This window comes from Orcinus orca, chromosome X (assembly GCF_937001465.1).
Source record: "Orcinus orca chromosome X, mOrcOrc1.1, whole genome shotgun sequence".
NCBI lineage: Eukaryota > Metazoa > Chordata > Mammalia > Artiodactyla > Delphinidae > Orcinus > Orcinus orca.
The window spans coordinates 96,080,699-96,103,217 of record NC_064580.1 but is presented as its reverse complement, the minus strand read 5'-3'; the positions used below and the strand labels follow the sequence as shown (position 1 = coordinate 96,103,217).

The following is a 22,519-nucleotide window of genomic DNA, read 5'->3' as shown; positions in this document are numbered from 1 at the left end:
TCCAGGTTTATGGTGTTTAAAAGGTCTGGGTGAGGGAGGACCCTAAATGAGCAGCGGCACCAACTGTCCTTAATGTCGATGGACAGTTATGACTGGAAAGTGAGAACCCAACCCCAAGGGAAACTAAAGAGAAAATGTAAGTGGGAGGAGCCAGGCTTAATCCTCAGTTTGCTGCAAACTGGCCGTGGAAAGGGGAATTAAAAAAAAAAACAGCAACAGGTGTGGACCACAGTGTACTTTGCAAATTGTTTTTCAGTTCAGACCCAAAGCGGGGAGTAAGAAACTTGGGAAGATGATCCCAGCCCGGTTTCCACGTGTGTCCATCTGAGCAAACACAGCCCTGACTGTGAGGTATGGCCAAACACCGTTCAGCCAGGCAGGAGACCCTGTGACCGGGGTCACAGGGCTTTGCATTCTTCCCCAGGAAGCGAAAGCAGCCTCGGCCTAAAGGTCACCCCTGACTTCCCAGGGCCAAGACAGCACCCCTCCCCGCCGACAGCCCCGCCCCGGGAAGGACAGCCACAGGGCTGGGGGAGTCAATCTGTTTCTCTTTGCTCACTGGCCAGAAACCCCACCAGCAAACAGGGAAACATGACCTTGGCTTGGTGCTAGCTTGCAGGGCTATGCTGAGGAGAGCTGAACTGTAAAGTCCAGTGCGGGGCCGCGAGGGGAATGGAAATCCAAAGGTAAAACCGGGCGCCCTTTCCTCAGGGGACCCTGAGAGTCCTCCTGCGACTGGGGGCCCGGGAAATGGGGAGAAAGGCCCACGTGAAGCAGCAGCCGCTAGCAGCGGCAGCCCAAGGGGCCAAGTGTAAAAGTGCTGAAGATAATAAGGCACTTATGCACATGACCCCGAGCAACATTCCTGCAGGGCGCAGGGAATAAAGCGCAGCAACAGGCAGGCACACACGCTCAAGTGCCTGAGACTTAAAAAAGGAAACTCTTGACAAATGCAAAGCGACAAGGAACAAGTGGTGATATGGAGGAGACCCTTTGGTACAGTCTCCCCTAATTTCTCAGGGTTGCTCTTTGTTTTAGGAATGCCCTCCAAGCCTGCTCCAACCAGGGAACCAGGATTATTACATTATTAAAACATGACCTTAACCTAAGGAACTGCCTATTTACCCATAATGCTTGGGAACATGCCTGGGGGTCTTCCAATGGCCTTGCTGGGTGGGATAGGGCACTCCAACCCCAAGGCTGTGAAATCACATGACCCAGGCCTTGGCCCTGGAAGGGCCCTTTAGTGACTCGTGGCTGAGGTCCCAGTTCTGAAAGAGTAGCTGTTCTTCAAAACTGAGAGAGGTTTCCCATATCCGGGAGATACTGAATTGTCTTTTTTTTTTTTTTTTTTTTTTGGTCCGTTTGCTGACATGTCAGGCAAAGCACTGGTCTACTTTTAACCTGTCTTTCTCCTAGGAGCTCTGGGAGCAGCCCTTTCTCCTCCAATAATTTCTTAACCCTGAGAACAGGCGGCACTTGAGCAAGTTGCACTCCCCTCGGTCAAAATAAATTAATGAAAAAGGAAAAAGTAAATCCACGCACCTGTCTCTGCCCACACCCAAACCACTCCTTTCCTACTTCTGTCATGTACTCATTGGTTTCCTAGGCTACCAATCTCAAGATAGCAGGCACCAGAGAGCCAGCCCATTGATGAAGAGCAGCAGTAATTAAGCCCAGAGGTCCCTGGAAAGCCAAACTTCCTACCAATGACAGCCATCCTCCAAATGCTTCAGAAAGGGCTGCGTGATTTACAGGAACATCCAAATTCCCCACAAAACCGTCCTTAGGCCTCCAACAGTCGAGCCACCCTGCCCTGCAGAGATCATGTGGGTGCCACCTTCATGGAACCAATATTTTTGCCTACCACATGAAACAAAGATGCCAGGGAAGCTGCTCTTGGGTGAGATTTTTTTTGGGGGGAGGGTGAGATTCTTAAAGCTGCCTTCCTGTATCTAATCTCTATCATCTTATCCCAGCATCAGGCATCCAAGCTCACAGCAGCAGCAGCCATAATAAGGATAACGAAGCTCGTGACCATCATCACGCATCACATCACAGCAAAAAATTTATTGACTGTCTACTATCTTAAGTGCTTTATTAGTATTGTCTCATTTTTTCTCATTTAATTCTTACAACAGCTCTGCAGGGTAGGTATAATTATTATTCCGTTTTACAAATGTGGAAACTAGGGGTTGGAGAGGTTAAGTAACTTGCCCAGGGCTACACAGTTAGTGGTAGGATTTGAACCCAGGCCTTTACCACCCTAGAGCCAGCTTCTACCCAGTATGCCTTGAAATACATTGTACTGCTACTACTACAATAGTCCCTTGCTATCCGCAGGGGGTTGGTTCCAGGACCCACCACGGATACCAAAATCTGTGAATGTTCAAGTCCCTTGTATAAAATGGTGTAGTATTTGCATGTAACCTCGCACGTGCTCCTACACACTTTAAATAATCTCTAGATGACTTATAATACCTAATACGATGTAAATGCTATGTAAATAGTTGGAAATACAATGTATAAAAAGACTTATAATACCCAATACAATGTAAATGCTATGTAAATAGTTGGAAATGCGATGTATAAAAAGACTTATAATACCTAATACAATGTAAATGCTATGTAAATAGTTGCAAATACAATGTAAAAGAAATGTAAACAGTTGCCAGTGCACAGCAAATTCAAGTTTTGTGTTTTCAAACTTTCTGGAATTTTTTTTTTCCTAAATATTTGCAACCTGTAGTTGGTTGAATCTGCAGAAGTAGAAGCCACGGTTACAGATGGCCAACTGTACTCTGAAAAACTGCTAACATTTATTGAGTGCTGACAACGAGCCAGAACTTCTGCTAAATGCTTGATTTAAATTATTTCATTTAATCCTGGCAACAGCTCTATTAGGTAGGTACTATTTTTACTCCCGTTTTACAGATGAGTGAAACTGAAGTTGATTAGCAGGTAAGTAACATGCCTAAGGTCACATGACGATGGAGCTCAAATACATACCCAGGAAATATGGTCCAAAAGCTCAGTCCACTAAGCTGAATTTGCATTAGGAAAAGGAGGCATTACTAGTGCCCTACTTAACTTAGCCAGTCTCCTTGCTGTGTCCCAATCCAAACCTACCGGGTCCCAGTGAGAACTTCACAAGTAAATGCCAATGAGGAAATCTGTCTAGCCCTTCCATGTATATGCCAGCAGCTCGGACCTGACGAGTCTAGGAAAAGAGGAGCAAGACCCTTTCTAGACCCTTTCTCTCCTAGCCAATTTCCCCTAACTTGATTTCTGAAGAAAGCACCTCATGTCCAGCAGCCTCTGCTAATACTCTGCCCAGAACATCTAATAAGTGTTTACCCAGGGGCTCCCAGAGCCGTAGTTAAGGGCCTAATGTGCAACCTGGCTCTGCGCCTTATTTAATCAGCACCTGAATGAAATGTCTCTTTGCTAGCAACAGCCTGAGCACACAGTCTTTCTGCAAACACAGCTGGTCGACTGGCAAAGGCGATTCTATTCACAGGCAAAATACACCCTGAGTTTACACCACCACTGATGTGCGATGGAGACAGGGAGACTGGAGGCACCCGGATGGAATTAGAATGGGCTCATGCCTCCTTTCTCCTCCAGATAATCCCGCTTCTCGCTCTTCTACCCACCTAAACACCTGCCCATAGGACACGGCTTGAACTGTTTCTGCCCAACAGGCCAGTCCTCTCTAACCTCCCGTCTATTCCCTTTCCACAGAGCCACAGGCCCAGGACCAGACTCATCCCACCCTTCCTCCTCTGGCATTTGCTCCAACAGCGCACAGCCACCGGAGAGATCCCCCCAACCCTCCCCTTCAGGATCTCAGGTTCGCAACAGGTCTGCGTCCCCTGACACAGCACACGCTGACGGACATGCAAGCCATGCCCTATTTAGCTGGTAACTCTTTCCCTGGGAAAGAGCTGAGTAAACAGAGAGGACCATACCCAGAAGAGGAGGAATCCTCCCCAGGCCTTCAGATTTAACTGCTGTATCCAAGCACCCTGGAGGGAGACTTACCCTGGGGGTCCAGCAATTAGGGTAGCAAGACACTGATAACCCCAGTTCTCGGGGGGATGGTGGGGTGTGGAGTGGAAAGGAGGCCAAAAACTGGGTAAGGAACACGGGAAAGGCCACCTGCTCAAAAACACCCCACCATTTAGAGTAAGGGTAACAAGCCCTTTAAGAAATGCCTGCCCTCCCCCAGCCCAGTTGAGTCTATGAGCCATTCGCACTTCAGTGTGAACCTCCTAAATGGAACTGACTCCTTCCTGATTTCCTCAGCGATATGACCTCCTCTGATGAAACGGGCATTTCGAAATGTATCAATACAAGGGGTTGATTCGGAGCTTTGAGTACTCTGGAAAGAGGCAAACCTGGATGGAGTGGGTCGGGGGGAAAGACTTGGAAACGGGGAAGAGAATAGAAAAGAGAAAGGTAGAAGGACAGCATCACATTTCATCAGTTCTGCTGTGTAATCCGTGGGGACAGCAAGCACCCCATGAGCCGCTAAAAATCATCTTCTGGTCGCAGGTGGGATGCCTGCTATCTCACTTCCTGTTCTTAATGTCGGCTCACTCTCATCAGTGTTCTGTGTGTCTGTCTTTGACCGTGTGAGCCCTCCTTGGGACAGCACAGAGAACACAATTCTCTATCTCACAAGCCCCCTATCAAGGATTCGTAGGCAACTGCAGCTGTCTTATCAACGGGCCAGAAATGACAGAGCATTCCTTGGTTTGCCAAGGGAGAAATATGAAAAAATATCTTCCCCTGATAATAACAACGGAATGACTCCAGGTAAGAGTTGAGAAGCTTTCCTGTGACACAGGAAGCAACTCTGGGCCTTTATATGTATTGTTTCCTATGCCTGGAATCCCTTCCTTCCTGCAACACCCCTTCCTTCCTGCAACACCCCTTCCTTCCTACTCATTCATTCATACATGTTTACTGAGCACCTACTATGAGGCAGGCCCTGTCTGAGGCGCTAGAATAGAAAACAAGACAAACAAGGGCCTCTGCTCTCAAGGAGCTAACATGCCTCCTTTGTGAGTCAAATGTCACCTCTTCTAGGAAGCTATCCTTAATTGCACTAGGAAAAAAAAAAAAGACCCTCTGTCCTCTATGCTTTGTTCAAATCTGTTACCGTACATGTTGTAATTTAGTTGATCTTTTTTCTTGCCTGTCTCATCTCAACTGTGAGGAACATGAAAGCAAAGAATGGTTTTTATTTATCTTTGAATCTCCAGTGCCTGGCACAATGTGTGACACACAACAGGCACTGGATAAATGTTTGCTGAATGGATACATGAATGAATACATTCCCATGAGCATTTAAAACAAAAGTCCTGCACATAGAAAATTAGCATGCAATAACTCTGTGTCAGTATTTCCTCTCGTTAGTTCCCCAAAATCTCAGACACTGGAAGGCTGGGAAGGGAGTGTAGAAGGACTGGAAATCCTCCACTGACGTAACCCCTAGGGACCCAACAAGCCACTGCAACTCTAAAGCTACCGTAAAATCCACCTCACAGTATCTCGGAGCCCTCAACCTCTAATTTCAGCCACACTATTTAACACCCACACAAATACTGAGGTACTACCAGAAAACTAAACGCCCGCCCAAAGGCCACCAGATTCACACCCGTCAGGAGGAGCATTTGAACCGACAGCCCACCTCATACTTTAGCCTCTAGATAATGTCTCTCCAAGCAGGGTCCAATGCTCACCAGCATCAGAATCACTTGGGAGCTTGTAATAAATGCAGATTCCCATCCTCACCCTATAGGCCCTAGACCTACTCAGACTCCCTGAGTAGAGAGCCAGGCATCTGCATTAGAACAAGCTCCCAAGGGAATTTTTCACAAAGAAAGTTCGAGAAGCACTGCACTCCACACCCATAGTCTCTTCAGGTCCACTCATCCAGTGACTGGCAGAAGATGCTCTCAATTCAACAAAAGATATGAGACCATGGATCTCCATGGGGGGTGGGGAATCCTTTCACAATGCACACGTACATCAAATCGTCATGTTGTGCACTTTAAATATCTTAAAATTTTCTTTGTCAATTATACCTCACAAAGCTGAAAAAAAAATAAAGTAAAAAAAAAAGATATGAAAGACCAGAAGTTGAGAAGCCTGGCTCTTCTTGCAGAGGGTGTTTCAGTGAGGTATGACGACAGTGAGCTACCTACTGAAAAATACAAAAGGGGACAGAAAGAGATGGAAAGTGAGTCACCAGACTAATAACGTTTTTTTAACGTGTCTGATATTAAAGAAGGAAAGGAAGAAAGTAGACACTTCCAGATGTCGAACCAAGGGATTTCAGACCAAGATCCAACAGCGTAATTTCCTCACAGCAATGAAAGGGAGCAGATACTTGGGGCAGAGAATGGGCTGCAGTTCCTAATAACCAGCTCTTTGTGATGGAACCAAAAGATGTGTGAGCTGGAGGCAAAACCACCTCTCTCCTCTGGCTATTTCAAAAACCAGACAGGAGATTCTCTTAATGGGTACAGGAGACATAGGAACAGTGCCCAGGAGACCTCAAGGGAACACAGACAGAACCACCAGAGGGAAAATGAAAAAGCGGAAGAAAACAGTCAGCTCTGTCAGTCAGTCAGCCCGCATTATCCAGGCACACATTAAAAAATTAATGTGCATGTATTGTATTAAGCTCTGCAGGGAGTTACAGAGGGAAGAGAAAAACAAAACACTACTCCTTTCCTTAAAGAAAAGTGTTTACGCTAATGGTGGAAAATGAACAAACATGCAAAAACAAGCAACCCAGTCGAAGACTCACTGAATTACCTACATGTATACAAAGGCATATGCTGAAGAGCCAAATAGTCTGAGGAATATTCAGAGGGTCAGGAAAAGAGGACAAAAGCTGTTACTGGAATGAATGGAATAACTGTGGAGCCAAGGTCAACTGGAAAGTTTCACAGAGGAGACGCTTCAGGGGGATCTGCAGAGGGGAGGAACTCACGACAGATCCCACGAAGACAGCGATGAAAGAGACACATCTATGGCAAAGGGACAAAAACCCAGGGACCCTGTGGGTCACCCCAAGTAGGAGCCAGCCACATGCTGTTACTTAATAGCAAGCTCCACGCTGGGTTGTATTAACAAGTGCATGGTGAGAAAAGGCGGAGAAGGAAAGCCTTCCTCTGCTGGGTGTAGGCTGGACCTCTGGTCGCAGCACCCAGTTTTATAGGCTGTGCCTGAGAAGGGTATGCAGGCACGGGCAAGGATCCAGAGAAAAGCAACAGAAATGATTAGAGGAATGGATTCTAATAGCTATCAAGAAAGGTGAAAAGGTGTTGAGGTTTGTCAGTTTCTGAGCCGGAGGTAAAAATCTATTGGTCATCGTCCAGCTCTGATCAGCTGTACCTGGAATCTCTGTTTAAGTGACCACAGAGTTATTCAGAGGATTAAAATGCTTTGCTTCCATGTGGCCCGTTTCATGAAGATGGAGATAGGAAAAGGTTAAATAATTTGCTCAGGTTCCCTAGCAAGCCACGAGCCAAACTGGCATCATAATTTTAAATCCCAGGGCTGTCTGTGGCTTGTTTAATCCACCAATCCACACCACTTCCCTTTATAATGGACACCCCCCCCCCCCCGCCAAACACTGTAATTATGAAAGATGGAAAAATTCTCTGCAAATTTCCTTGGGGGGAAAATAAAACAAACTAAAAAGGAATGTCATGCCTCACCGCTGGGGCCCATATAAACATTATCCCCTTGTGTCCCCCTGGACTGATGACACAGGACACAGTCCATCTGATAAGCCGTCAGCAGATGGCTGGATCCCTCATTGTACCCATTCCCCACCGACGTCAATTGCAAGCGGGAGCAGTTATCAGCACTCCAGACAACAGATGGGATGAGGAGGTGTGGTTGGTCTGAAGTCAAGGAGGCGGGGGACAAAAAGCCTAGTTCTCAAATCTATCAGGTTTTCTCTCAAACAAATCCATCACAGAGCAAATGGAATACACCCGTGTATATTCCGTGAGTTCCAAAAGGTGTCACAAAAAGCTCAGGGCCATTTTGAATATGTGCCATTCTACGCTTTCAGCAAAGAGGGAAGAAGTAGAAAAATAAACAGTGAGCCAAAAGCAGGTTAGCCACATTTGGTGGAAGTCAGCCTTCTAATATATCGTAAAGACAGAAAAATAAAATAGCAATGGCAACTCTAAAAGAAGGATGGGGCTCACTAGGTATTACAGGCTAAAAACCAGAGGCTTGGCGTTCCAGGGTCAATAGCATCAATTATTATTTGGCAAATGTCCAGCTGAGATCCAGCCTGCCTTATGCACAGAGACACGGAGGGTTAAACACCATATGCTGTGCCCCACTCAGTTCAGCGCCCAACCAGGAGACATTGACACAGACACATACAGAACCAACCGGAAGCGGACAATTGGGCAAGACATCCCAAATTTGATCTTTTCGTTAAGTTCCTAAGACAGAGACAATATAACTGGATGCAAAGGAGATAAAAGGCCACCAGTCTTTATGGACACGATCAGTCAAATTGTCTGGCATTTTAACCCTTCTGCTAAGAACGTGTAGATTTTCGGACTTAAGTAGCTATGAGAAGCTCTTCCTGCAAAGCCCCAATACCCACTGTGGCAGCTCGGTTCTAAAGCCACCTCTGCCACTAACTTGCTGGGTGATTTTTCTGGTAAACAGCAGAATCAGTCAGTAAATTCATTCCCTGTAACCCACACCTGCCTAAATAATATGCACAAGGGGACTAGCCACACTTGAAGAAATACTGGTGCAATGGGTAAACACCATTGATATTCAGCGAGGGGTTTAATAACAGTGCGTTAATCCTGGTGCTTGCTGATCCCGAGAACCCTCAAGCGTCCCCGGCCTGAGCTCAGATGTGGGAAGGTGCTGCTGTAATCATACAAACCTCCACCAGACCCCAGTTCCAGGGCCCTTGAGATATCAGATGAGGCCAAAAAGAAACCGGACAGCGGGAATATTAATCCAGAACAGACCTCAGATACAAGAACTGCCCTTCCTTATGCTTCTAAAGCTGGCGGTCACCCAAAGGCAGCATGGCTATGATGAGGGTCTGCGTAACAGGGCCTTGGAAATAAATATTTTACAGACTGAAAAATGGGAGATAAGGAGACTAACCACTTTCCCTCCAACTCTTCCATTTCCTGGCCTAAAGCAATACTGTCCTTGTTACAAACTTACACTGGCTCTGAGGAACAAGGCCTTTCTATAAAGCCATAATTGAGTCGGCCTGTTGAGAGACACACATCAGAAATGCCTCTGCTAAGCTCCCGCTTTCATTTCAGCTAATGTCTCCCTTTCCTTATTGGGACCTCTGAACTCCACAGAATTCACTGCCATAATATGGCCTAACTCAGCTAATTCACTTGCCAAAGCATTTCTTTGTACTCAACATCTCCCCTGTGGAATACACACAGTCACAGGAAACATTTTAACAACCCCCTCTCCAGGCTCAAGCTTATCTAGCATAACCCTAAAGAAGATAATGCATGTGAAAGTGTCTTATAAACAGTTAAAAGCTAGATAAATGTAAAGTATTACTAACCATACTTACTACCATTAGTCATTGCTGTAACCGAGTCAGAAAATTGTTTCCAACCATCTGTTGTTAAATTTCTTTTAAGGACTCACATGAACTTTTAAAAATCCATACGTCCCTGCTTCCCAGGAAGAGCCACAGGTAAGGTATGGAATGTTGGATTCATCACAGGCTAGGTCCCCCACTAGGCCGGAAGTTACTATTTAAATGACACAAAGCAGTGACTTAGGAGTAAAGGACAAAGCAGTACAATCCTGCTCTGGCCCAAGAATTCCTCAGCCTGACTCTGTTCTTTGTACCCCACCCTCTAGCTTCAGAGTTTAAGCTAAGCACAGGACAACAGCAAAAGCACAAGTAACAGGAATCAGTCCCTAGTTCCCCAAACATCTGTCTCTCTGCAGCTGTCAGCCCCGAGTGCCAACATCATCTACGTGTGTCCCTAAGGGTGGCCTGGTCATGTGTACTTTACGGGGAAGACACAGGGAGCAAAAGATGAACGAAGATGAACAAGGCCACCTGAAATCGGAAAGGAGGCCAAAAGCATTTCTAGAATAGCTCTCTGTGGCATCCCCGGACTCTGCTTATGAAGAAAAGAATCACAGAACATAGGCTGTCAAGAGCTAGGAATGCAACTCTGCCTCGTTTTGCAGCTGGGAGAACTGAGACCCAGGAAAAGTACTTTCCCCAAAGTCACACAACTAATTAATGCCAGAACGGAGTCTCCAGCGTCTTCTAAAAGCCTCTAAAAGCCTCTGCACTAAAAACCGTGGTGCTGGACTTCCCTGGTGGCACAGTGGTTAAGAATCCGCCTGCCAATGCAGGGAACACGGGTTCGAGACCTGGTCCGGGAAGATCCCACATGCCGTGGAGCAACTAAGCCCGTGCACCACAACTACTGAGACTGCACTCTAGAGCCCACGAGCCACAACTACTGAGCCCGCATGCCACAGCTACTGAAGCCTGCGTGCCTAGAGCCCGTGCTCCACAAGAGAAGCCACCGCAATGAGAAGCCCGCGCACTGCAACAAAGAGTAGCCCCCACTCGCCGCAACTAGAGGAAAGCCCACGCGCAGCAACGAAGACCCAACACTGCCCTAAATAAATCAATAAATAACTTTATTAAAAAAAACATGGTGCTGCCAGGTTTGATGTAATCACACCAGCAGCAGCCCCAGTCAGGCTGAATTTAGTTCTTTGTTGACCTTCTACGTATGTGGTTGTCAGAGGCCTCAAGACCCCTTTGTAGAAAAGGCACCCCTGACCCTCACCACCTGCCAACCAAAAAAAAGCTCTCCTGTCCCAAGAGCCTCACATAGCAGCGGCTGAGATGCGTTGTTTCCTTTCATTAACAAAAAGCCCATTCATCAAAAAAAGGAAAGAAAGAGGACAGGCTCAAATTTACACAGAAGGTCTAGCTGGGAGAGCCCTGGGTTTCCTGTGAATGGCATCACTCCCCAAGAAGTCCTCTTTGGAAAATGCTACCCACTCCAACTCTGCTGGATGCTTATAGCCATCCCATCCATAAGAGCTGCTTTATTCCAAAGTCGTCTACACCTCCTTGCCACATCTGCAAGACTGGAAGGGGTTTGTGGCCATTCACATTTTACAGACTGGGAAACTGAGGCTAGGAACCTGCCATCAAAGGAGTTCCTAGAACACAGAGCTAGCAAGCATGCCGGCCACAAGCAGGCGGCGCCATGCCCATCAGCATCGGCCTCTCCCCAGAGACCGCCCTGCCATTCCGCAAAGAGGGTAGATTACCTTTCCAACCCGGAAGGCTAATTCATCTTTTGGCTGCAGGCGAGCGACCTCCCATCCCTGGGCTCCACCAGGCCTTTAAAATGGAGATAAGCATCTCGACCTCCTGCCCCACACGGGGTTATCACAAGGCTCCTGAGAATAACCTTCTACAAATATAAAAGCAATCAAGATGCTAATGACAGGTTTCAAAACTGTCCCTGGATAAAACACACCAGGTTTTCCACAGCTTGAAATCTAAAAAAGCTTTTTTTTCCCTTTCTCCTCTTCCTCCTCCTCTATGATTTTATAGTTTTAGAACATCTCTCTACACAGGCTGAGTACAGAAAGACAGTCTCGCTCTTGGTCCTCACCCAGATTATTTTTATGTATCTGGCAACTTTCCTTTTCAATCTCATTTGTTTTTCTTAGCGCCACTAATGGGAGGTAAAGAAATCAGCTGTCTGGGCACCCCTGGACCGTGACCTCAGGAAAGAGAATAAGAGTGGTAAGATGAAGAGGTTTGCAGGAAATAAATACCCTCTCACCATGGACAGAGAAAAGTTCATGAGTCTGCCTGGGGTCGGCTTCAGAGTGGTTAGTAGGAGCTTGGGGCTGCTCCAACACCGCAGAACTCAAAGGCAGACCTCACCCCAAGAGCGTAAACTCCCAAATGAAAGAGTCATTAAGAGAAACCCGTAAAAGGATTTCCCCAAAGTACGACAGTGGAGACCAGTAACCTTATGTGACCACCTCCAGGAAAGAATGTCACCAGGCCTCTGGGAAATTAACTGTGGCAGAGGTAATGGGGGAATGGGCCATGGTTCCCCACTGGTGATTCAGAAAGGGCACCTGGCTGGGGCTGGACTTCCTGCTTGTGAAAGACCAGGGCAGGCCTGGGAGGGGAGGGGTCGTGGCCCGAGTGCTAGTCTTTCCTAGTGCCCACCTCCACCGTGGAGCTGACGCATTGTGCAAAGGTAGAACAGAGCCAAGTCTGAAATCCGCACACAAACTGCCTCGCTGGAAAATCATTTGTGAGGGTCCCACTTCCCGCAGGGATGAGGTGCTCTACACTGCCACGTGTCCTGAGCACACAAATGACTCCGATGGCTGAGGCTGCCCGGGGTGGGGTGGGGGGGAAGTCAACAGACTCACATGCATCATGGTGACCAGGTGACAGGGGTTGAGCAGGTAGATGACGGTCTTGGTGGCGAACTTAAAGCCCACCTCCACCCCGAAGGTCAGGCACAGGGCTACTAAGAGCAGATTCTTGCTCAGGCTCTCTTTGCCTTCCTCTGGCCGCTGGGTCACCTGCTCTGGCTGGCAGCCACGGCCACCCCTACCGTCCTCCTTCGTCTGCCTCAGGATGTGCCGCAGGGCCACCAGGATCTCCAACAGGGCCAGGGTCAGGACCACCACACTTTCCAGCAGCCGCTGCTGCCAAGAGAGGAAGGCAGCACAGTCGGGGCCCCCATTGCCTGCAAAGCTGGGGTCCACGCCCCCATAGAGCCAGTCCAGGAGACTTTGGTAGCTATACCGGGACATGATGCAAAGTGGTTCCCCTCGACCACCGTGCAGGAAGCAAGAGCGAGATGGAACACAAGCCCAGAGGGTGGCCCGGGTGGTGGGACATGTACGGAGGGCACACCCCCGCACCCGCACCCCCCTCCGGACACCGGGGCACCTAGAGCAGGGGACGGGAAGCTACACGCGAGGCCCGGGGCAAAGTGCTGGCTCTAACTTGTCCCCACGGCTGTCTGGGGAGCCCCCCGCGCTTCTCCAGTGGCCACCAACGAGGCAGGGTGGAAACGAGCCGTTGGCCAATCTAAAAGGAAGGAGAGGAAAAAAAAAAAGGTCTCAAAGAGGCAATTGCATCGGGAATTTACGAGGCGGGGAGGGGTAACTAGCGAGGGAAGAAAAGGAGAACAGGGGCAGTGGCGAAGCAAGCAGGGGTCAGGGGAAGTCGGAGGCCGGGAGGGTCAGGGAGAGGGCCGAGGGGACCCGGCAGCGCGGCGGGAGCGAACCGGGGGCGACGGCGAGGGGACACGCGGAGGCCAGGAGGGGAGCTGGCGGGGCCGGGCAGGCGGGGAGGGCGACGGGGCTGGCGGGGACGCCGGACTCCTCGTCTCAAGCACTCGCCACAGGGGGATCGCTTGCTCCTGCAACCGCGTGGCCGTCTCTGCCCACAGCGAGCAACTTCGCCGCCGACTGGCCCCTCCGAGCCAATTTAGAGCCGTCCCTGTCCAGCCTCCCGCCCCCGGGTACACCCCCGAGCCCCCAGCTCCACCCCCCGGCCCAGACGCCCGCCCTCCGGGCAGCACCTCCCCCAGCCCGCGGCCCGCCCGGGACCTGCCCCCCTCGCGCGGGCAACGGCGGGAGGAAGCCGGGAGGGAGAGAGGGAGGGAGGGAGGGAAGGCGGGCGGGAGGCCGGGCCAGCCGGGGGCTGGGCTCCGGCCGGCCCCCTCCCTCCATCCCGGCGCCGCATCTTCCCGCGCCTCCCGCCCGGCCCCAGGGACTGACAGCCGCGCCCTTCGGGGCTCCACTCACCGGCAGTCGGCCTGCAGCCCCGGCTGGGCACTCGCTTGGATCCCCGCGCTCCCCGCGCCCGGGCACTCGGCTCCCCCGGCGGCTGCCGCGGCCGCCGCGCACGGCTCCTCCTCCCCGTCTTCCTCCCCCTGCAGCCGCCGCGCTTGCTTCCTCCTTCTTCCCCTCCCTCTCTCCTCCCCCTCGCCGCCGCCGCCACCTCCCCCTCCGGTTCGGCTCGGCCCCTCGGGCCGCGGCCACCCCGCCTCGCCTCCTCCCCTGTCCCGCCTCCCTCGTTCCCCCTGCCGCTCCCACCCTTCACACCTCCCACCCTCCCTCTTTGCGCCTCTCCCTCCCCTCCCTCCCCCGGGCTCAATCCCCGCCTCCTTCCCCTCCTCCCCGGCCTGCCTCGCGTTCGGCACTTGCCGAGCCTGCACGCGTGCACTGCCACCTTCTTGCACCACCGTCTACGGAATTCGCCTCCTCCGCGAAGCCGTTTGGACCGACTCCACCTCCTGCAACCCTGTTCTCCAGGGCATTTCTTTGTACACCGGGTACCTAGTAGGCGCTTAGCCAGCCCTCGCTAAGTTCTTGGGGGAATGGACGAGCCTGTCTAGTGATGAGCAGCTGGTCAAGCTTGGCTTTGGTGGGGGGGGATCTGCTGGGTGTGACCTTCTACTGTTCGCCTCTCCTCCAGTCCGCCCTGAAATAGCAGACTCGGGCGGGGCCCGGAAGGCGTCTTCTCCCACCTTTCTAGCCACAGCCCTACTCTCCAATACTAGGACGAGGCTTCTTTTCCTACTTTGCCCGGCCCTTCCCCCTCCTGCTCCGCCCCAGCGTTTCTCCTTCTAACCTCCGGACACACAGCCCACCGCTGCCGCTGCCGTTTCTGCCTCTGCCTCCCTCTCCAGGCCCTCTGTCTCCCCTTTCTCCTGCCACACCTTCGAGCTCAATCGTACTCTAGCTGGAGGAAAAGAAGCTTCCCCTGACCTCTTTCCCTCCTCCCTCTCTGCGACGGAGCAGCTGTTTCCCAACCTGAACTTGGCCGAGAGTCCTGCCACTGAAAGGCCTGCCAGGACGGTGTGGGTGTGCAGGGGCCCCAGAACTGGATAAGGGCTGCTGATTGAAACAGGAGCCCCTCTTCCCTGCTGCTTCCTACCCATAGACTGTGGTTTGCTTTTCTTTGGGCAAGGAAATGGGAAAAAGACCTTTTAAGAATCTACCTCGTGTTGGTTTAATATTTATTGAAAACTCAAAAAGAGAATATCCAGAAAAACAGTTAGGCACCTCGCCTTGGAAACACTTTCTGGTGTTGGCTGCAAGCCAGACTCAAAACATAAAATACAATCTACTGTATTATCAGGCCATTGTCCTCCCATCCTTTCCAAGTCTGGTTTTCCCCACGTAACCTCAGAGCCAGGTAACCTTGTCTAATTCCAAGCTTTGTACAGCATCAACCATACACCTGATGCTCTCCAAGTGCTAATTAATAAAGAACAACAACAAGCAAGGATTGATTCAGCGGCTCTCCGTAGGTGTTTTGTTAAATCCTCTGCACCATAACATTAAGGATAAAGCTGTGGAGCTCCTGGCAATGACTGCAGCCTGAGACCTCAAGTTCCTATCTTCAAGGAAGTAAGAATGAGGTTATAGCACTCAGCAAAAGGCTTCATTAATCCATGCAGAACTTCCTTGGGAATTTGGCCTAGAGGGTCCTGTGTTTGCAAGATGACTGTCTTTAGTGACTGTAGCCAGGCCAACTTCCTCACCTGAGGCACAAATTCCTCTCTTGCCAAGTGTAGAATAGCCAAGTGTTTTGACAACTAGGATTCTAGTTCTAATTATGCCATTTACTTGCTATGTCACCTTGGGCAATTTACCTCTCTGTGCCTCAGTTTCCACCTCTCAACCGAAGGGTTATCAGTGATCTATTATCTAATTCCTAGGATTATACACATTTAAAATGAGTTGAATTATGCAGCACATTATGTAGTATCTGGTGCATAAAAAGTGCTCGATAAATGCTATCCGTTAGTTATCTTCATCCAGTTCTGCATCTGCGCTGGCAGGCCTGCATGGGTGCAGACACACTCACATTCAGTGCCCTCCCCTACATCTGCATAAACAATCCTACCCAGCCTTCAAAGCCCACGTGAAATTGCACTCTCCCTACCCCCCACCTCCAGCTCCCAGAGCTCTCTCCCTCCTCTGAACTTCAGCAGCAGTTATTGCCTGCACTACTCATTTTATTCTGAATCACATACTGCCTTCCATTGTTCTCTCATTGTTAGTTCTGTCTCCCACACTCAGATCTTTGACAGCAGGGATGGGTCTTCATCTTTTCTAACCCCCCCTCAGCACCTAGCAGAGTGGCAAACATAGTAGGCACTATGCACAGACACTGGGGGAGTGTTGTCCCCATAGGTAAAAGGCAAACAATGATTGAGCTGAAATGGTGGGTCAGATTTTGGAAACTCATAAGCTCCAGACAAATGTCCTGATCATTTCCTTGCTGGGACAACAGGCCATTGGCTTCTTGTCTCCAAACCGTAACAAGAGCACATGAACTTGGTTTTTTAAGTAGAACCTTGAAGCGCAGTGATAAGGGAACTGGGACCTTGGGGAAAGTCATCTCTCCGTGACTCCATGTACTCAGGTAAAATGAGTGGGGTGGACTGGAATGGATTCTAAGATGCCTGTCGGCTCTAAGATTCTATGACTCTAGGAACTCAGCCTTGCTGCCTTTCATCCAAGTCATCTTTGAACCTTAAGGCAGAAACCTGATCTAACTGGCTTGGTGATCCTAGCCACCTTTCTGCCTGTTGAGACAGTACCTTAAATTCTTTTGTCCAAAGTACCTTCCCAGCTATGAACTCAGCTGACCTCCTATGGAATGCAAAGAGTCAAATTATTACCTCTGTCATACCACAGACAAGCAGCTCAGGAAGGTGTAGTGACTTACCTAAGATCACACAAGTTCATGGCAGAGCGAGGGCTAGAATTGGGGGTTCAACAGCACGGACCAGAGCAAGCTTGCTCATTGACTTGGCCATCGGACCCTTTCTCCTCCTGCACTTCATATTCTTTGAATCCACTCCTGTCCTTCTACGCACAATCTAACCTGAAAGTTAAATGCGTGCGTGATTGCCCACAAGCAAAAAACAATGCAAAATCCCCATATTATACAAAATGTTATCAGTAAAAATAAACTGTGTGTATGGGGGCGAATGAAGAGAGAAGCCTTTGTCTTGATCTGACTATCTGCTTACTGCTTCTTTTTTCCCCCTCATTCATTCAACACTAGCGTTCATTCCACAAATATTTACTGAGCCTCTATTACAAAATTACATGTTGCATAGGGATATCCTAGACTTGTAGGCCATCTCTGCCTTCAAGGAGCTTAAGATCTAGCTAGGGAGACATGACAAACAAGGAAGGCTGGATAACAATACAGGAGGCAGGTATAAATACAAACCAAGCAGGTGAGAGCTGCTGCCACCAGAGCAAATCTTGCATATTTCAAGTGAGCTGCACAGGCAATGAGGGTAAGAATTCAGTAGTTCAACACCAGGCAAAATTCACAGCAGTAAAGGGGAACAGAATCTGTCACCCCGGAATATGCCTAGTTGGCATAAGGATTATTGTAGACTGATTATTTTTAAGAAACAGCTGACATAGGAGAACTTACCCTTTTGTAAGAGATATTTACATTTATAAGGGAAATCTCCATTTTTAAGTGTGTCTCCCTCTCTGTACAAGGTAGAGAAGAAAACTCTAGAAGCTCTCTAGAAACTCTTATCAGCAGAGGAGGCTACAATTTAAATCTGCATAACAACTTTACCCTTGTTTACTGTGGTTTTCCTGGTCACTCGCTTTGAATAGCTGGCTCCCTCCACCCTCAACATCATTTGTCTTTATAAGATGGTAGTTAAGGTGGTGGCTTGTGCCATTTCAGGGAGTTACTCAGTTTTCCTGGGTCTCTCCCATGTACTATATACAAAACCGAGTCTCCCTAAAACTGTTTCCATGCTGAGTTTATGATTATCCTTTCTATCCAAAACTTTATTCCCTTTCCTGTCCTGCCCCTGTTCCCCTCAGGATTGAGGAGTATCAAAGAAATGGGGGGACTGAAACTGAACAGGACCCTGCGGGGCCCTCCCCAGTACAAAAGTCCCTCCGTGTCCCCATTTCTTGTTTGTAGAAAAGGGTTTTAGTCTCCTAGGCCTTCCCTGAGTTCCAAAGAGCAGACTCAAGCAGTTACTAACAAGTTCATGTGCCCAGCACACAGTGAGGCCAAACAAACAGAAATGTCAGAGTTTGGAGCAGAGAAAGGTTTATTGCAGGGCCAAGCAAGAAGAACAGGTGGCTCGTGCTCAAAAAAACTCAAACTCCCTGAAGATTCTTGGGGAGAAGTTTTTAATAGGCAAAATTTGGGGTGAGGGCTGCAGGGTGTGTGGCTTTCTTCTGATTGGTTGGTGGTGAAGTAACAGGGTGGTGCTCCAGAAATCTTGCGCTCAGCCTGAAGTTACCATCCTCCACCTGGACCAGGGGTGGGGTGGGGTGGCTTAGTTCCTGCAGAAGAACTCAAAGAAACGCAAAGATTGTTATGTATATTCCTTGAGGAGGAACCAGGACCCTGCACTATTGTTCCTTAATTGCTCCTCCTTTGTTTATACATTCCCTTACTTCTCTGATTAGCAACTGTTTGAACCTGCCCTTTGGTACTCAGGGAAGTTCTAGAGGCTGAAGCCTTTTTCCAACACATAAGAAATGGGAGACCCAGAAAGGATTTGTACCCAGGAGGGCCTCAAAGGGTCCTGCTTGGTTTCAGTGAGGGAATGCAGAAACAAAGAAAAAGCAGGTAAACAAGAAAAGTAATGACAATAGTTCAGTGATAAAACAGAGTCCTAGTTCCTCCTCAAGAGATATACATAACAATCTGACATATATCTTTGAGTTTTCTGGAGGAACTAAGACACACACACACACACACACACACACACACACACACACACACACACACACACACACACACACACACACACAGGTGGAGGATGGTGACTACTTACTGAACACAGGCACATAGACCCCAGACTGGTTGGAACCAGAAGGTTGATGATTAAGATTCCAGAAACATCACCCTGTTATCTCATCACCAACCAATCAGAAGAAAGTCATGCACCCTGCAGCCCTCCCCTCAAATGTTGCCTTTGAGGCAACCCTTCCCTTAAAATCCCTTCCCTGAAAGCCTTTGGGAAGTTCAGGTCTTTTGAGCATGAGCCACCCATACTCCTTGCTTGTCACCTGCAATAAAAGCTGGACTTTCCTTCACCACAACCTGGTGTCAGTAAATTGACTTTGCTGTGCAGCGGGTGAGTAGACCCAAAGTTCAGTCCAGAAACATATACAGGAGGTATACATGTTATTAAATGTCTGTTTGTTTTTCTCCTGTTGATCTGTCTTATTGCAAGGGAGTCTCAGACAGGAACCTAGAAGGGGAGAGGGAACATTATTTTTCCTCTCCTACAGCAGTTCCTCTTGGGGGCACTGACAGGGAAGGTGAAGGAAGTCTTCCAGAGTATAGGCAATGCTTATTTCTTGATCTGGGTGCTGTTACATGGGTGCACACATATGTGAACATTCATAGACCCCCAAACTTGAGAGTTTTGCACTTTACCACGTACCAGTTATACCTCAGTTTTGAAAAAAGTTCAGAGAAGAGAGAAAACATCTAGAGCAGGAATTGACAGGAACTTCTTCATGGAGGAAGTGGTGGTATTTAATTGGAGTTGTGAATGAATCTAGGCCAGTGGTTGTCAGCTCTGTCCATGAAACCAAGCAGGACCCTGTGGGGCTTTCCAAGGTACAGAAGCCTTTCCATGTCCCCTGTTTCTTGTTTGCAGGAAAAAGGCTTCAGCCTCCTAGACCTTCATGAATACCAAAGGGCAGATTTAAATAGTTGCTAATCAGGGAAGGGAGGGGATGCAGAAACTAAAGAGGAACAATCAAGAAACTATAGTGCAGCCTCCTGGCTCCTCCCCAAGGGATATACATGACAATATCTTTGAGCTCTTGTGCAGGAACTAAGGCCCCCACCCAGGTGGAGGATGGTAACTTCAGGCTGAGCACGAGATTCCTGGAGCACCGCCCTGTTACCTCACCACCAACCAATCAGAAGAAAGTCACATACCCTGCAGTCCTCACCTCAAACTTTGCCTATTAAAAACTTCTCCCCAAAAGCCATTGAGGAGTTTGGGTTTTTTGAGCATGAGCCACCTGTTCTCCTTGCTTGGCCCTGCAATAAATTTTCTCTGCTCAAAAGCCCAACGTTTCAGTTTGTTTGGCTTCACTGTGCATTGTGCACGTGAACTTGAGTTCAGTAATAGGTACACTTAAGAATCAACTGAGTAGCTTTTTAAAAATACTGAATCTGGGGGCCCACCCCAGACCAATGCAATCAGAAGTTCTGGAAATAGGGCCTTAGTATGTTTCTTTTTCTTTTTCTTTTTTAATTAGAGTGGAGAACTACTATGTGTCTGGTCACTACAGCAAGAATATCTAACTAAGTCTGATGAAACACCAGTAAGTGGTATACAGTATCTCATTTAAGCCTCATGATAGACAAACCTGAGAGATAGGTACCATTATTATGATCCTCATTTTACAGATGAGAAACTAGAGGCTCAAGTCATACTGCCTATAAGTGTCAAAGCTGGATTTCACCCTAGATCTGTTCACCCCAAAGCCTGAACCCATATACACTATTGCCTGGCAGCCGATCATGTCACTGGGGAAACATAGGCAAATGCTCTTGACAGACGAGCTGGCTGTCCATGAAGAGATCATTGCTTTTTAAATGTTCTCTTTTTTTATTGAGAGTTAACTTACATACACTAAGATGCATTATTAGTCTTAAGTGTACAGCTCCATGAGTTTGACAAATGTATACACCCCTATAATCACCACTCAGATCTTGATGTCCCACACCCAGTCAATCCCCACCCCCAGAGGCAACCATTGTTCTGATTTCTATCATCATAGATTAGTTTTGCTTAAACTTGAATGCCATATAAGTAGAATCATAAACATGTACTTTATTGTATCTGGCTTATTTTGCTTACCCTTCTGTCTGTGAAGTTCATCAGATTACTTCTTATGTCAGGAAATAAATACTAAGAGTATAGGAGATGCCAAACCAATTACACTTGGGACCCACCAGGGCTCAGGGCTTTCATTGCCAAGCTGGGAACTGTTGTAACTGGGAAGCCCCTTCTCTACCCCCATCACTATAGTTCCCAGCCATCTTCCCACTGCTGATATTAACAGTGGGGCCCCCGTGTTGTATTTCTACTGAATTGTTCAAGACACATTAACCTCATACAACCTGGGAAGCAGCAGAAACCAGCTTCCTGGAGTCAGAGAGAGGTATATACTACAAAGAAATTGGCCTCTGGACTCCAGGAGCCCCAGGAAGATTTCCAGTCCTCCCAGTTTTGGAAAGGTCTCAAAGAACATTAATTAACATTCGGTAGGAGGTGGGGAGGGCATTTCTGCTGCAACCCCACCTTAGTAAAGTTTAATAAAGTCTTTATATTCCCCTCTACTTCCCATCAGAAATGAGCCCAGAATGCCACGGCTGATCCCCAAATAACACAAATTGGACACAGCTACTCTCTCTCTCCTTCCGTCATCCTTCCACCCCAAGCTAATGCCAGCCTCTTGTGCTCAGCTACTCTATTTTTGTAGGCAATTCCGAATTTCTAGATTTTCTAAGTCCATTTCTATGTGCTAGCCCTTCTTCTCATGGTAGAAACAATACAACTCTTTTGAATGGGTTTAGTCATATGGACACAGCTTTACTCTCTCTCTGTTCAGGGTCTCCAGCATGAGGCAACAATAACTCCAACTCTCACAATGGGCAGAGTTCTTTCATCAGGGCTGTAAAAGGCAGAGAATCACAATTCTTGCACTCTATTTCCTGGCTTAATTTTAAGGGTTTCCTTTCTATAACCTTGAACTTTGACCTTTGGACTTTATTTGTAAGTCTCCTGGAGTCTCCAGACATCAAGCTAACTTTTTGATATGGTTCCTTAGTATCTGATGGAGTTTTTTCTTTGATTGTTTGCTTTGTTGTTTGGCTCCCTAACTTCTAACCTACTTTGATCCCTCTAGCAGCAATTTTCACTCGCCCTCCACTGGATCGCTTGATAAGAGACCTGACCCACTAGTTGAGAAAATCACTGTGTTCAGAGACAAAAACGATCCAGGTTCTAGCCTTGTGTCCTTGACTTCCTACCTAACCGACTTCACCCTTTGGTTTCCTCATATTTGGCAGAAAGGTACAAATTCCAAACTCTCCTTGTTTCACACGTATATGTACAGGACAAATAAGAATATACACCTGAGGGGACTTCTTTGGTGGTCCCGTGGCTAAGACACTGTGCTTCCAATGCAAGGGGCAAGGGTTTGATCTTCCGTCAGGGAACTAAGATGCTGCATGCCGCACAGCATGGCCTAAATTAATTAATTAATTAATTTAAAAAGAATATACACCTGAGGTGCTCTGCAATCTGGCTGATCTATAAATTCAAAAGATTATTACCATCATTAAATCTTAAATAATGGGAAAGTCATTCTTTTACAAGGGAAGCCAGTTAGAAGT

At 48.2% G+C, this 22,519-nt stretch overlaps 1 protein-coding gene and 1 long non-coding RNA gene across 14 annotated transcripts in view; both read right to left on the bottom strand.

Annotated features, from left to right (window-relative positions):
• Nucleotides 1–14,042, bottom strand: part of TMEM164 (transmembrane protein 164) — a 179,465-nt gene extending 165,423 nt beyond the window's left edge. For 7 of the 13 annotated variants that reach the window (XR_004477878.2, XR_007474985.1, XR_007474986.1 and 4 more), the window contains exons 1-2: nt 13,882–13,947; nt 12,490–13,159 (exon numbers count right to left, since the gene is read on the bottom strand). Coding sequence is in view for 7 of the 13 variants with exons in the window: in XM_012537352.3 (XP_012392806.1) it covers nt 12,490–12,879 (390 nt within the window). In the remaining 6 variants the exon portion in view is untranslated. Of the gene's footprint in view, nt 1–12,489; nt 13,160–13,491; nt 13,568–13,881 lie in introns of those variants that run through there. The other 6 variants (XM_033408832.2, XM_049705246.1, XM_033408833.2 and 3 more) reach the window with 6 other exon arrangements.
• LOC125963160 (uncharacterized) lies at nt 1,616–12,483 on the bottom strand. The gene is made up of 2 exons (XR_007474987.1): nt 2,608–12,483; nt 1,616–2,481 (listed from the first exon to the last, which is right to left on the bottom strand). It is a non-coding gene; the product is annotated as an uncharacterized LOC125963160 (long non-coding RNA).
• Nucleotides 14,043–22,519: the final 8,477 nt, after the last annotated feature.